General features: G+C 37.7%; 1 protein-coding gene across 1 annotated transcript in view; it reads left to right on the top strand.

Moving 5' to 3' along the window:
* The window catches only part of Bckdhb (branched chain keto acid dehydrogenase E1 subunit beta), a 176621-nt gene extending 163467 nt beyond the window's left edge, over positions 1-13154 (top strand). The window contains exons 10-11 of the mRNA XM_028756196.1: positions 11336-11484; positions 12884-13154. Of these exons, the coding sequence (XP_028612029.1) occupies positions 11336-11476 (141 nt within the window). The 3' untranslated portion in view covers positions 11477-11484; positions 12884-13154. The remainder of the gene's footprint in view (positions 1-11335; positions 11485-12883) is intronic.
* Positions 13155-13595: the final 441 nt, after the last annotated feature.

The raw sequence follows: 13595 nt of genomic DNA, 5'->3' as shown, positions 1-13595 counted from the left end.
TCCCTAGAAAGCACCGGTGTCAGCGGCGGGGGCTGTTCCAATAAGCATGGACTGAGGCTGGTGTATATGCTCTGAGACAGGGACCCTGTGGTGCGCTAAAGTTTACACTGAATTTGCGTTTGAGATTTCAGTGGCTTGCTCTGTTGCCTGTTGTTTAAAAAAAAAGATTTAATTTATTTCTCAAAAGCCATTTATTTAAATACTTTAGAGATTTTATTCTCTAGTGGTAGAGTCCTAAAAAAAAAATCAGTTAAGTGTGGAGAACAACTATAAAATATTTACTGTGAGGAGATTAAATTTTATTCCCCAATTTAAGGCAAAGCCAGACTAAGACTTGCAAACTAGGCGTATTTAAAGTATTTTGTTAGCCTCTCAAAAATTTGTAATATTTTAATCAAAAAAAACTTAGGTGAATTCATCTAGACTATCAAATAAATAAATAAATAAATAAATAAATAAATAAATAAATAAATAAATAAATGGAAGGGGGCTTGTTTCCCTTTCTTTTGAAGTGCTTTTGTGCTTTGAAACTCACAATAGAACCCATCAAACTGATGTGGACGGCCATGAGCTGGAAATCAAGTGCGATCTCACAGTCACGTACGTACTTCGCACTAACGCAAGCTGCTCAGAGTTAACTAGAAACAAATTCCTCCCATGCACACCATACACATCTCCTCAGAGAGCATCTTCAAAAAAAAAAAAAATCTTCAAGCCTGCAAACCCACTTGCTTTGATTCTGATTAAAGAAGGCTGTCCAGGCCCCACTGTCTGAGCCCTCTTCCTCTCTACAGACTGCAGTTCTGCTGCTGCTTGTGAGAGTTAAAAAGAACAAAATCTCAGTTGGCCTTGAAAGAAACAAATGTCTCCTGTTCACAGGTGCAGTAGTAACAGTAACGACAGAATCTCTGTGGATCCAAGCAGGAGTCTTTGAATGCTCGAGACTCTAGTCTTTCATGTTGCACCTGCCTTGGGTGAGCCCCACTGGTTCAGCAATGTATGTGTACCTGTGTGAGGTTGGCTCTTTACCCCACCTCTCCCAGACTCACTGTTTCACTTGTCACTACCACAGAGATGTTAAAAGAATCAAGCCAGACTATATAGATAGGTAATGCTACTGTGTTGTCAAATAGGAGTATCTGTTTAGTTACTGTTTAGACTGGGTTAGTACTTACCAGCTTCTCAGTATATACATACTCCTTCCTGGAACTCTTTAGGCAAATGGACAGCTTCATTTTTCCTGCCTCTATATTTCTCCATGTTAGTTTTCTGACTGTTCCTTGTATGTGTTGAGTATATACAAGATTGTTTGAGGCCATTTATGGTTAGGTACATCATTAGCCATGACATAATGACTGTTATGTGAACCCCTGTAGTCTCAGGGGTGGGGTGGAGATCAGTACTTTCTGCCTTTGCCACAGATTCTTCATTGGAGGTCCTGATTTAATTTGTGAAAATCAGTCCCTAGCAAGTAGGATTTAAAAGAATAAAATGGTGGTAAATAAATGTTCTGATCCATCTAAATGAAACACATGAATATTACCTTTCATATCACTGCTGTTTGTTTAGCTCACCTCAAGCTCCTTGCTAAGGGTGCTTTTTGTCAGACCTTTCTACACTTAACTCTAAAAATATTAAGAGCTGTATGTCAGCCGCCAGCCACTCCTCTGTTAAATCTGTGGTTTCATTCTCTTCATTGGAAGTTTATCTGCACTGAGCACGCAATTCAGCCATGCTAAGGCTGCATGGAGAGCCGAAATTGTCTTTTCAGCACCTATTTTCTGAATTACAGGAGTACAGAAAAAGCCAAGGATTTGACCCATCCCGGACTTTTAAAACACTAACAGGAAACTGTTTGCGTGTTTGCAAATTCATAGACATTCAGTGTGAAACATGGTTTTGTAAGAAATAACCAATTTTAAGGACAGAAACATCAGTAGAGAGAAAAAATGTACTTTGGATTCTGCATTTTATTTGAATTAGATACTAGCAGTTACTGCAACGGCTAGATTTTTATGAACGGCTGTTTTTATGACCAGGCTACACATAGCTTGATGCCGAAGTCATATGCATCTGAAAAATGCATATATATTTTTATTTTATTTTCAAGCGATGAGTGTCTTCGCTTGCCCCTTTGTGGCTTCTGTCACACGTCCCTAACACAGACTTAATTTATTCAGTGACGACTCAACTTTATGAGTAGCAGCAGACAACAGCATCACATTTCTGACCAGACATCTGCCAAATGATTGATAACAACATGTAATCTTTATTTCTGCTGGTCTTTATGGTTAAAATTGAAGTCATCTATCTTGTGGCCAAAGGCAAACTATTGAAGAACAACTCGGCCTAATGCAGTCACTAAAACCAAACTTGGAAGGTTATGTTGCTATGGCACCCAGAATTAACTTTTTTAGAAAAGTGTTTCATTTCATAAAACATTGGCATTGTCTGTTGGCATCATGTATATATAGTAAAGTGATCACTCTCCCCTTTGCCTGGTGTATAGCAAGCTGTTTTAACATTCTTTTTAAACATAAACAACAACACATAAATTTAACATGTTTAAAGAGAAGAAAAATATTTTTATAAAGCTTGATAGTCTTTTAAGACTAATTTTTGAAATAACAAATATTTTAGCCACCTTTTTAAAAACCCAGTTTCTTGTTTTTGTTTTTTATTAGAAAGACAGGGACAGTTCAAGAGGACTTCGTCTGCTCTTTTTAGTTTCAGTTTATGGTTAGGTTTGAAACTTAAGAACAGGTTGCAAAAGTCGGAGAGTGCAGACCGCTCATTAGTTCAGCAGCTCAAAGCCTAAACAGTACATCTCCCTGTCAGGAGACAAAGGTCACCTTAGCTCGGATGATCCCTGACATCTGACTTCTGAACATCTGGTGGTGGTAGACTGCAACTCCAAGAAGTTTATAGAAAAACATGCAGAAACACGGCATTTTTTGACATCACCCGAAGTCACTTTTCAAGAGAATTTTAATTTGTTGGTGACAAGCACACAGGAAATCCTACCTTATCGAAAATAAGCTGTTTGCTCCCGAGGGGACCCCAAGCGGACCCCGAGCTGTGGCCGGCTTATGTTTATCATTATGTGTCTGCATCCTAAGGAAATTTCGCCTTCCCGTGCTGCTGCTGCCTTGGTCCATGCTCTTTTCTATAGGAAGAATTTGAACTGTAAAATTTGAGAAGCTTCGGCGTCTGTGGAAATTTGAGATCCTTGCCTTCCCCCACTTTCCTGCATATAACATATTTTAACAAAAGCATTGCATCCCAGTGCGTTCTACATGTCAAATTATACATACTTTATCTCTCAGGAGTCTTAGTCTCGGACTGCAAAATTATGAAGCCCAAAAGCACCTTCTGAGGCCGGTTGTCATCAGTAAGTGTGCTGCAGGAAGACTTAACAAGGAAATTAATTTTAAGTCATTTTTTTCTTACTCTACTATTTATTGAAAATGGTGAGCTTCACAGGTCATAGTTCATGACTACAGGGACAAATCTGAAGTAGGACAAAATTTTTGCAAGTTTTACCTGGGAAACCAAAGTGGTATTGATGTGGTGCTAGATTTTATGGTTTGGATGCCTAATTTAGAATTCATGAAAATTAAAATCAACTAATATTTTAAAATTTATGGATCCCTAGACCATCACAGTATAATGCCTTGTTTTTAAAAATATACTTTTAGCTATATTATAAATGAAAAAATGAGTTATCTATTTTTTCATCAGCTATTATTATAAAATAGCAAACTTAGAAAATTAGCTTAAGAAAGCAGGAATCTAATCTCTTAACTTTATAACAATTTTCAACTGAGTTATGAGGCATTGATTTAATACTAAATTTTGGTTTCAAAATTTGTGCTACTTCAGTTTCTACAAGAAATAAATGCATCAAGAGTCGTTGAGTTGTTCATATTAAGATGTTAATATTGTGACATGTTGTGACTGAACCATGAAGCATTTTTTGCCTATTTAATGTCATCTCTGACTGGGTGTTAGGTAGCTTGGCTATATCCAGGGAAACCCAGGGATATCAGAAATGGTGTTTGTTTCTAACTTCAGAAAATAACTCTATTTTTAAAATAGAGTTGAAATTTAAGTAAATATATATACTCAGAATTTAAATAAATAAAAAAAAAACCTCCACTAATTTAGGATTCAGTTTATTCTTTAAGTAGTTCAAAGAAATGTTAAAATTTTTCCTATCCATTTGCCAGGGATTTGCATGAGAGATAAAGAAATGGAGAAATCTGGGTAAAATTATATCATTCATATACTGCCTTGTTTAGTTATACTGGTGTTAGTGGTCTGCATCCCATGTACAGAGTATTGGGACAATGAAGTGTACATGTAGGTTTGGAGGGTATCCTGTTGACTTGGGGCTTTGGGTGGGAACCTTGACTACTGAAGAATGGCTTACATATCCAATCCCATGGAAAACTGGCACATAATAATATAGATGTAGTTTAAGCTCTGTTTTAAGAGCAGATACGTAGCATTTAAAGCATTAGCTTAAGTGAACGTAACTGCATACATTGGTGAAGTTGTATTTATTTAGTTCAGTAATGTGCAGTTGCTGGCACATGACCCTCTGCAGGTCCCCATGACTCATGTGCTGACGAAGTGTGATTCAAGATATCCAAGTCACTCTTTCTCATTTGCAGAAACTCATGTTTTGACTATGGGCAAGTTTTCATGGCAGATTTAAAACAAATATTCTGTGATAATATTTGGAAGCAGGGTGATGTCTAACCTTACATAAGTGGGATTAATAGAAGAAGGTTCATGGACTTTCAAGCTATCCGCTCCATGTCATTTTGAAAAACTAGTTTAGTCTTTCTTATATTTTCAGTATTTTAACTCATGTGCTTCCAGTTATGACCTCTGGATAGCTATCTCTATATAGAAGGAAATCTGTTGCTTTGCTTATCAGTAAATTAATGATGACTAAATTATATTAGGATATAAGTATAAATGCCAATGCACTAACAAATCACATCATGCTGTTAAAGACTATACTCTCCTAGAAACAGATGATAACTCTTTGGTCTGTTTGCCATATTCACTGCTCCTTATAACTGTAACTGAATCTACTCCCATCCTCACGTAAGATAGTCTACAGCCCAAATCATTACAGTGTCATGGGTACCATCGAAGGGCTATCAATGGACTGTTTTGTTAGCAAAGCCAATTAGAATGAAGTCTGTCTTTCATCTTGGATTTAGGTTGTGGATTTTTCTCTCTGTTAGAACACAAAAGCCTGATTTATTAGATCCTATAATAGACACTTGTCTATTTGACTTACAAGGTGTTCCTATTATTTCTGCTTTCTTCAAATACCATTGAGCGCCTAGAAAGATTAGTTAATAATTAATTGTTTGGCATTTTTTTCTAGTCAATACCAGCATACAAGGTATTAAAAAAAAGCATAGAAAAGACTTATAGTTTTCTCCTCGGACTTTGAACTTGACCTCACAGCTTTTCAGCTCGTGGTGGCGTGGAGCCTTGCACAGTGGGCTGCATCCAAATTTCTGTCACTAGAAGAACTGACTACGCATTATTCCAGAATTCCTCTTAGAAAGAAATATGAGCCAGGAATGTCCTTGAAGTAAAAAATAAAATAAAAAACACACAAAAAAACAAATGGCTGTTTTAAAGAGGGACCAAATGGTATTGTATGGTCTTCCTGAGCTGTTTTCCAAGCATGCAGCGGGCATTCTCTAACCTGAGGGACTCCACTCAATAATCTTCTGTGTGTTGTTGACATGTCAGTTTTCCATGGCTCACCATGTGGAAAAGACATTCTTTTGATGTGTTAGATAGTTTAACCATTTCTTGAGGTCTTGATTTACCTGTCTCCCTGTATGTTCATTTGTCACTAACTCCAGGACCTAGCCCAGGACCTGTGCTCCCCACCAGGGGGCAACACCGGGCTCTGACTTGCCTTATGGACTGAGTGCAGCCTCCTCAGCTGTTCTGCAGAACCTCCTCCATCCCCTCATGGAGCGGCTAATGTATTTGGGGAGATCTCTTATGTGTTTAAGGCTTTGTAAGGAGCTGCTGGGCTGTGTGCTATTATGGATGCCATAATTCAGGTTTGGCAGTTTGCACAGCTGAGTCTTTCTTCAATGAGTTGGCCTGCTGTTTCGAATACCTGCTTTGCTGTAGATAAGGGATTCCTTTAACTTGGAAAATCTCGAGGAAAAGAAAAATCCTGTGATTTTTAAACATTCTGACATGTCAGGCGTGAAAACCAGTAACTTGTCATATGTTACTCTGCATTTAAAGAGGTAACTAGACAAAAGCTACAGAATGGCAGAAAACAACAATAATGCAAAAGAGTGATTTCAGTTTTGTTGTTGGATATGGAGGCTTGGAGAAATTGAGTCATACTAAAGATTCTCTTCAGATACAATCCCAGATTCCATGCTGTGCCAATTACATTATGCAACCTTACATAAAAACAATGTAAAGATTTGGTGGGGACTGCTGGAGCCACAATGTTCTGGAATGGAGAACTAATCTTTTCAGTGATATACTACTGTCACACCGAGGCAGGGAGATTATGGCTGATGAACTTTTTTTTTTTAATGGGATAAAACGATGTTATGCATTGTAAGGTCTTGAGGGATTCCATGAAAGTTCTAACATGCATTTATACAAATATATATATATATAATATGTGTATTTATTATATGTGTATATACACATATAATATATATATTAATACCAGTATATTTTACTCTCTTGACTATTTTCTATTTCTGTCACAAAATACCTGAAACTGGTTAATTTGTACAGAATCGATAGCATGGCTCTTGTTTCTGGAAGCTACATTCGATCTCTCTTTTTTTCTAAAGCCACTGCTCCTGTCACAGGGGCCATGATGAGGTCATCTTCATGACCTCATCTAGCCCTAGTCTCCTTCCCAAACCTCCGTGTCCAAGTACCACTGACCTAGGAACTAAGAAAGTTCTCAATATGTGAGCTTTAAGGGACACACTCAAGCAATTGAAGTTACATCTAGTGAAACAGAGACATACATGCAGGACAGCTAAAATCTCAGTAATATTTCACTTAAACTGTAAAGGGTCTGATTCCATGCATTTATAATTATTTTTCTTGTCCCTATGTAAAAATTTGAAGTACCTCTATCTCTTCTGATCTCATGACCTTTGTTTTGCAAAAGCATAACAAGGAAGTTGACGTGAATTTTATATTACAAAAACCAGGCAAATGAAGATGTATTTTGCCTGCATCCGTGGTTTTAGTGATTTGGAATTATTCTATACTTGCTCGCCTCCCTTGCTGGCTGTGGTGCACAGAGCAGTCCAGATGGCTACTATATAAATAACTCAAGCTATGCTTGCACAGCATAGGCTAGCTCAGAGGCTCCTGGTCCTGTGAGCTCTGTGTCTGGCCCTGTGTGTTACCTTCATGCACAGTGTGCTTTCATCTCCCTTCACGTGTTATATGCGTTACACGTGTTACATGGCCTCCACACTTCTTACGATGTGGAAGGAGCTTCCAAGCCTGCTCTCAACCCCTGTACTGTTCAGTGCTCTTTTATTTCATCTCCATGCCTTCCAGTTCATCTTTTAAATAAACATTCCTAATTCATTTTTCTCTTACTATTGCTGTTCTCAATATTAATACGGAATGGCGCTGCTGGGGTGGCTCAGAGGGTGAAGGAACCTGCCATACCAACCAGACGAGCTTGAGTTCAGCTCCTCGTACCATGGTGGGTGGGAAAAACTCACTCCCAAAAGCTGTTCCCAGAACTCTAGGTGCGTTCTGTAGCATGAGGATGCCCCTCCCTCCCTTTCTTTTTTTTACTCCCCACCACACCATAAACTTTTAATAAAAATTTAAAAGTAATAAATCTGAGTTTGAGGAAGAGCCTGAGACCACAGATAGCAGCGATGCTTGGATCTTCCTTGTCCGTGCACATAAGTTTTTGACCTCAGACAGTTTCCACAGTCTCTGTCTCTTCACTCATGAAATGAAATCAAAATGAGATAAAACACATAGCTCATTGAGCACAGAGCCTGGCACTATGAGAGTACTGTCACTGTTATTATTAACATATTTTAGAGGGAAGCCTCACAGTTGCAAAAGTACGTTCAGAAGCAAATGCACATGCCATTTTGGAGTTTCACAAGGGCTTTCTGGAGGGACTGTGACTTACCATGAGCAGCCACAATGTAGCTGTCACTGTATGGACACTGGGGTTCACATTCGCCCTTCTTGCTGGACCACAAATGGCTGGAGGAAAGCCTATTTTGGCTCATATATAGACTGTTTATTGAACCTGGTGATGTCGTGATCATGCTGAATCACATTGAAGCTGGATGCAGCCAGTCCAAGCATCCTGTGCATTCTGTGGAGAAAGACACAGGCTAGATGCTGCCCTAGATAATACATATAACCTTCTATACAGCTCTGTGGGCTAGGCTATTATGTAATTCCTCATTCTATGCACTTGCTATTTCTGAACTAAAAGTCAGCAAATATAATTTCTAAACATGTATGTGCTTAAGCTGGGTATGTGTTTCATACTTGTAATCTCAGCACGTGGGAGGCTGGGGGTGGTGGTAAAATAGTAGAATTGCCAAGAGTTCAAGGTTAGCCTAGTCTATATAGTGAGTGTAAGGCTGCCCAGTGAGACCCTGTCTCAAACAAAATAAAAACCAAAATAAGTAAAATAAAGCAAAACACATGATTGTACTTAAGCAGCCAACAGGACAGATAAATATAATTAATTTCGATTGTCCTGACAGTTCAGCACACATGGTGGTATCTGTCATGCAGTTATGGTGGAGAGAGATGTTTTGAAGGATTAATTTCATATATTAGTCTGTACATCTGAAAATGAGATTCAGGCACTTCTTTTTTTAAAGTGTGTATACGAGTGAAAGTATCCATATGTCCGTCTGTCTGTCTGTCTGTCTGTCTGTCTTTATCTGCTGATACATGTATATGGCTTCCTTATGAGAAACCTGATGTTGAGCAAGGCTTTGCTATTTGGGTGGAGCTCAAAGAGCATGCGTAATTTGCATATAAACCGGTCCTTTGAGCACAGCTGCTTGGTCCAGACGTCTGATTTCCAATTGCTTTACAATATGTTTCACTTGATGTCCATGGAAGGAATAACTAATGGTTCTCGTTTAATGTATTTGATTTAGCAGAAGGTAAGAATTTCAAACTGGATCACTTCTCTGGGGCGCATGCTAATTATACTGAGAGCTCCATCCATGGTCTTCTGCTCACCGTCCTTGAACTCTCGCCTCTGATTTGTAGAAGACACTTTTGTGCACATAATCATTTAATTCTATCCTATTTAATTTTCAGTCTTGGCTTTGCACAAAACCATCAATTTCTGTAATATAAAATGAGGACTTTTACTCAGACAAAACTTGATTCTTTAATTTTTTTATTTTTTCATTGTCACTTGACAATAGAATCAGTGTTGTCTTGTAAAGCCTGAAATAAATCTTAAGACGTTTAAACTGAAACCTCTGCCCTTTTTGCTGTTCCTAGCCTCGGAGGGTGATGCTGCTTCTAGTTCAAGCATGTCTGGGTGGTAGATTTTTTTTTTTCTTTGCTGGTGCAAGCATGTAGATGACTTCAAGGAAAAAGCAAAGCTCACATCCTTAAGTTAGGAGCAAAGCTGTTTGACTGTGATCGAGTTGACTGTTGTCTACAATAAAGAGACTGAGGATAATAAGGTAGATTGGCTTTCCAAGTCAGTGGTTACAAGGGTAAAATCAAAGTCACTTAGTGAGATAGTTTGTCTTCCATTTACTGTACATGGCTTTGTCCACAGTTAATTTGCTTACAAAGAAAGTGATATTCAAGGAATACTGGAAGACAGCCAAGTCCTCTAACATACAACTGAATTTATCCCAGATTGGTAATTTAAACCTCTTTGAAATTTCCTGTGCTTTGAAGACAGTGGAAGATGCTCCACCCTGTCTGTCATCCAGTTTGGTTGTTAGAGGTAGAACAAGTACATGACTCTGTACGCTTGTTTGGTGAAGGTCTCGTGGAGATTTCTATTGTGTTAAAGTGTAACACTGGTTGGCGTTCGATTCTGTAAGTCATTGTGGTTAATGGGACCAAGGAGAGGGCTATACATGTCCATGTGGCCCTCTCTGAAGTTTACTTATCTGGTTGGCATGGCTTTTCTGCTACACTTGTAATGATGAAAATAGTTTGCCCTATGGATACAGATTGAATACTGTATCATGATCTCTTCATATAAAATATTCATTCAAATGATAATTTAGAAAGAAAATATGTAAGAATATTTAGACTTCACCTAATCTTTGGGAAGCAAGACAGTATGAAAATAGTTGAATTTAAATCCAAGGGTTTTACTTCAGATAATAGCCAATAGTAAAAAACAAAACAAAACAAAAAACAATGCTATTTTCTTCAGAGTCGTTTTGTTATATCTTCTATCAGTTTAACATTTTATTCAAATTTAATTTTAAAATATTATATAAAAGTTCTCCCTAAAAAATGTGTGCATTGTTTGTTTTACCAAAATTTAGATTTCATGTTTTTGAATTAGATGCCTCCCCTTATGGAGCTTACAGTCTACCTGGGGAGACAAAGAATCTGGCTTCTGTCTTGGGTCATGCTTAGGTCATCAACATGGGCGCTCAGGGCAGATGTTTTATCTGTCATCTGTGTGTACAGTTGAGAAATGACAGTGGAAAGAGGTAACCTCATCTCAGGTTAATACCTGAGAGGTCAGCACAGACCAGACAAGCGGTGGACTTGGGATGTGAGTAGCCACGAGCCAGCAGCATCTTCAGAAGCCTGATTATGAGGGTAATGACCACAGTCCAGTTCCTGATACACGGCTGAAACACAGCAGAATCCCAGGCATGAACTTAGGAGAGCAATGCATCCATTTTATAAATTTAAACAAAGATACAGGAAACAAGAGAAAGCAGAAAGCATACATCGTCACTAATTTCAAGCTGTAGTGTTAAGTGCTGTGAGTATTTGCTGTGTCCTCTTGCTTGGCATTTCTACTTGCAGAAGTAGGGTTGCTATGACCCTTCCTTGGTGTCGGTAATAGATAAAGGTGGGCACAGAGGCATGTGTATATATATTCAAAGGTCTTTCAAGGAAAGTTGGGATTACACCAATGTGCTACTCATACCTGCTTTTAAATAACAGTATACCCAGGCATTTTGGTCTCCATAGATGTAATTGGGTCTTAAATATTTGAGTTATTTTAAGTGGAAATGTTTTTTTTTCCCTGTGAATGAAACATGTTAAAGTCACCTATTTTGATTGTTCCCTGTAGGAAGAATGTTTCTTGAACCTAGAGGCTCCAATATCTAGAGTATGTGGATATGACACCCCATTTCCTCACATCTTTGAGCCCTTTTATATCCCAGACAAATGGAAGTGTTACGATGCCCTTCGCAAGATGATCAACTATTGACAACAGAGGTAGGTATGACCCACGTATTGGTATGGGCAGATACCCTTTGTGTGCTGTTACTTGGGATCAACAGCCACCAGCGCCTTATGCTCTGGTAAACAGTAACTTTCAGAACAAAGTGTTTTCTTCATAAAAATTCTCAAACTTCTGCTAGTATATTTACACCTGGTAGAAATGTGCCGACAATATTAAGATTTATAGATGCGGTGTGCTAGCATTAAACAGTCAAATATATTTCCTCCCACTCTTGTCTCCGCTGCCCCCTTTATTTGTATGCATTGTCCTGGCTGTTTTAAATTGCTTGGGTAAGAAGCATAATTTCTGTTGCTCGAAAGAGGTGTCTAACACAACACCGGCTTAGGCACTCGTTGTTTATAATATGATAAGTGACATTCAGAAGTTTATCTTCATGTTATCCAGAAGAAAAAAATTTTTATGAGGAGACAAGCCTATTTAGTTTAGAGAAATGTTTTCTTTAAAAAAAAAAAAAAAAGACCAAAACCATTGCTGCTATTTCCAGAATCTTTTATGACAGGTAAATATTTTAATGGTGTCTGTTTGTGTGTGTGTGTGTGTGTAGGTGTTGTTTTGTTTTGAAGCAAGCTCAGGCAGGCCTTAAGCCAATATTGTCTTGTTTCTGCTTCCCAAGTGCTGGATTCACAGGCGTGTGCCACAACACCCAGCTTGTGAATGTTTTATAAATATTGGATGAGAAATCATATTTATTCATAGTGTTTTCTAAGTTGCACTTATCAAGCCTGTCAGTGGTACTGTTGTAGGAATTTAAAAAAAAAAAAGCATATCATTAAGATATTCTTGGTGTTATTTGGTTTTCAAGTTTTTAATATAGAGTTGCCAGTACTGACACTCTGCTTTTAAAGTGTTCCAAAATGATGAAATGAGATTGGAAGCTTCATATTTTAATATCTGAGTTGTCCAAAAAAGTAAGAATAATGCATCATGAGGAACCAAGATTTCATCAGAAGATAAAAGAGAATAAACTTAGCATGGTGGCAACAGACTACCTGTTCCAATCCAGAAAAATGTAATTCTTAAATCCTGTAAGTAGGTTACAGAGCTAGCTTGTAGAAGGAAGACCAGAGAAAGCATTTATACAAATCATGTCCCCTTCTGTTACTATGTTCCCACAATTTGACAACTGTGTTTTGAGAATATTGTTACAGGTGTCAATTAGGGGTGCTGGCCACACTCCCTGCAGGTAATTTATGTCTCTAAATTTAGGTTGTGCGTTTGATTTTAAACGTAAGCAAAGTGTGTTAACTCATGCCAACAATATGATAAAAGCATAAAATAGTTTGTCTGTGGTAAAAATTAAATATGTTATTAAAGAAAGTAAGCACATACAGAACTAAGAATGCTTATAATTGTTACTGATTTCTTTTACAGAAAACCAGGAAGATCATGACTAGATATGGAAATATTTTTCTGAATCCTTTTTATATTTCCTTATACTTCTTTCTTCTTACATATAGTTTTATGAAAGGAACTATCATGGATAAGCTGTGAATGACTTATCATGTTAATATAAGTGGATTACTGGATTTAGTGCGTGAGAGGAATGCTTTAAAGGACACATGGGCGGTGATGTCTAGATTGTTTCATGACTATAAATATCGGGTGGTGTTGTATTCAATAAAGCCAAATCGCATCACCTTCAGACTGTGTGTGTCCTCTTCTTCAGTTAATAAAGAGGGTTTTCATTGCAGAATAATGGGTTGTTAACTTGCTAACTGAATTTGAGTTAAAGTAAAATATTTATTCTAGAAATGCTGACTTTTCCACTTTGTTATATTTTGTTTAATTCTTTATGGTCAAGATGGTTTTGTGTTGGCATAACTTTTGGAATGTTTTTCTCCATCTCTCCTCTTGGTTCAGCAAGGTTACTGGTAGATCTTGCTTCTTCGATAAGTGAGACTGAATCAGCTATGCCACTACCCTTTCTCACTCAGAGAGATGGATGACATGATCCTGTTAATTATAAAATTGCTAAACTCAAGCTGCAATTGTAGGGGTTTTGTTGTTATTGTTGTTTTTAAATAAGACTTTGCAAAACAAATTGATTTCCTATTTATATTCTTGTGTAGATGAGAAGAGAAAA

Source organism: Grammomys surdaster, unplaced genomic scaffold, assembly GCF_004785775.1.
Source record: "Grammomys surdaster isolate TR1022 unplaced genomic scaffold, NIH_TR_1.0 126113, whole genome shotgun sequence".
Taxonomy (NCBI): Eukaryota; Metazoa; Chordata; class Mammalia; order Rodentia; family Muridae; genus Grammomys; species Grammomys surdaster.
This window is presented reverse-complemented; position numbering and strand designations above follow the sequence as displayed.